Source organism: Saprolegnia parasitica (genome assembly GCF_000151545.1).
Source record: "Saprolegnia parasitica CBS 223.65 unplaced genomic scaffold supercont2.1262, whole genome shotgun sequence".
Classification (NCBI taxonomy): Eukaryota; Oomycota; class Saprolegniomycetes; order Saprolegniales; family Saprolegniaceae; genus Saprolegnia; species Saprolegnia parasitica.
The window spans coordinates 1-2200 of record NW_012157656.1 but is presented as its reverse complement, the minus strand read 5'-3'; the positions used below and the strand labels follow the sequence as shown (position 1 = coordinate 2200).

Sequence of the window (2200 nt, the reverse complement as noted above, 5' to 3'; positions counted from 1 at the left end):
AAGGGCTACTGCAGCCGCCACGCGATCCTTATGATGCCCCTGACGCCGCCACACCAGCTCGAGGCCAAGATGGACATGACCATCTCGCCGGCCGCGCGCTGGCCAGGCGGGAATGGCTTCGTCGCGTTCCGGCTCGGGAGCACAAAGAAACAGTGCACGTTTCCCGACTGCACTCGCCGCGCCCACGCTCGGCGCATGTGTGTGCGCCACGGAGGCGGCCGCAAATGCTCAGTCGAGGAGTGTACTAGCCACGCACGGTCGGGCGGCCTTTGTTGCCGCCACGGACGCGGCCGTCTCTCGCCACCCTCCAAGTGCAGTGTGGCGTGGGGTACCCCCGAGGTTGGGACATTTGAGATTGCGATGACGGAGCTCGACACTGCCATCCTCAACAGCCTCGTGCAAGACGACGACGATACCGACGACGAATTCTCGCTCCTCGACCCGACGTGGCTCTTTACAGAAACGATCAATATGGAGCTGGTAGATTTTGGGTTGTAATACGCTCTTCAAATATATATTATTGCGCACGTCTAGCATGCGTTCGACTGCAGTGGGCTGCAGAGAAACAAGGACAGCAAGATCTTAGTACGTCTAGAAAGGAAATCGCATAGACACGAGTGTACACGGCAGCGCTGAGGTTGAATCTGTTGAATGCACCCAAGAGAGGACTGCCGCGGATGCGTCGTGGTGCAGGGTCAAGCAGAGAATGTAAGCGATGTCCCTCTGATATTGTCGCGCAACGTGGGCTCTTGGCCTACCGCACGCATGGACGTCGAGTATGTCCCACAACAGTGCTTCAAGACAGCAAAGAAAGATACCACCAACCGGCGACAAGTAGCCTAGTTGCAGTGAGAACTGCGCCGCTCGCTCTAATTTTGGATCTGTTGGGTGCAGAGCCTTTCTGCATTGACAGACTAGCTCGGTAGATTTTCTCTTGGGACAAGAGGCACCCGTAGCTTCTACCGCCATATTATTCAGCTCAGGGAACATTTGCGGGCGGCGTCCACTGGCTGTGTTGGGTGCTAGTGGGATCCCGTGATGGTACGTAGCTGAGGAGGCACCCTTCACAAAACAAATCCAGTGAGGTTAGTCGTGTTGTGTGTACATGTATACCGACCGGTACGTGTAGGACAATAATTGCCATTTTTATACACGCCATGCACGACATATCATGCAACAACATCAACAAGGACTAAAATACTGATATCGCGTCAATTTGTGCCAATGGTTGCGGCGAGTATTTTGGCGCCAAAAATCTGATTCAGACGTTGAAGTCGAAATGAAACGGCGGGGATCACGCAAGCGAAACACTTTGGGCCCTCCGATTCACGGCATTTGGTATCGTGGTGGCGTAGTCGAGCTCATTTGCAATGATCTCTAATAGATCCTCGTTCCCGACTTTGTATCATGTGATTGCAACTGAAGGTAGTGTGTTTGTCCTTTGTCCCGACAGAGACAGCATATGCATATGCTTCCTTTAGTAGAGACAATTGCGACCTCTATTTAAGAGCACCTGCTCAAACTTAGTTGTGGAGCATCTGCAATCAATGCTTCTTGTCTGCGCAGTGCATACCGCTTTGACCGCTCAATCAACGACCAGTGCATCGCTTGCTGTCGACAACCGCCCGCAAGACTTGATTAGCACTCCTCTACAACATCCAATAAGCATACCGTTAGGACTACGATGGAGATTTTAAAATGTAATGCCTTCATAGCGCCAGTTGTGCGCAGGGCCTTCACGTCGCTCCAAGGTTGCGTGTCGGTGCCATCCAAAACGAGCACAATTTTTCAGCTTAAATAACAAAAAACTTAAATAGGTTTTCAAGCAACGAGGCGAGCGACTGTATCCGGATGGGCGCGAGCGACGACACACGTGCGCCTGTCTTTTCCCCTCGAGCGTCTCACGAAGGCTGCGACGACGCTCGTTGCCGCGCTCAGCGACGCCGACATATCGCACGACGTAGAGAGGCCTTCGCGCCAAGGTAGGATTTGCGAAACACAGACTTCATCGGGGACTAAATGGTTGCTATTGCTACGACTAATTAACTAAACTACGTCATCTTCTTCTAATATCTTACGCTGGCGAGAGAGGCCGCGGCGGCTGCTCGTACGCAGTAAAGCCTTGCGCGTACTCTGCTTTGGCGGCCAAGTCGCTGCGTACCGCATACTCGCTGTGGGTCGCATTTGTGTTGTTGCTCGT

General features: G+C 53.1%; 1 protein-coding gene across 1 annotated transcript; it reads left to right on the top strand.

Annotated features, from left to right (window-relative positions):
- Positions 1-30: 30 nt before the first annotated feature.
- On the top strand, positions 31-480 carry SPRG_18517 (hypothetical protein; the record flags this gene model as incomplete). Its single annotated transcript, XM_012357953.1, has 2 exons — positions 31-197; positions 249-480. Coding segments are annotated over 2 exons (399 nt in total), but the record flags the coding sequence as incomplete, so codon positions are not given.
- Between the last annotated feature and the right edge of the window lie 1720 nt (positions 481-2200).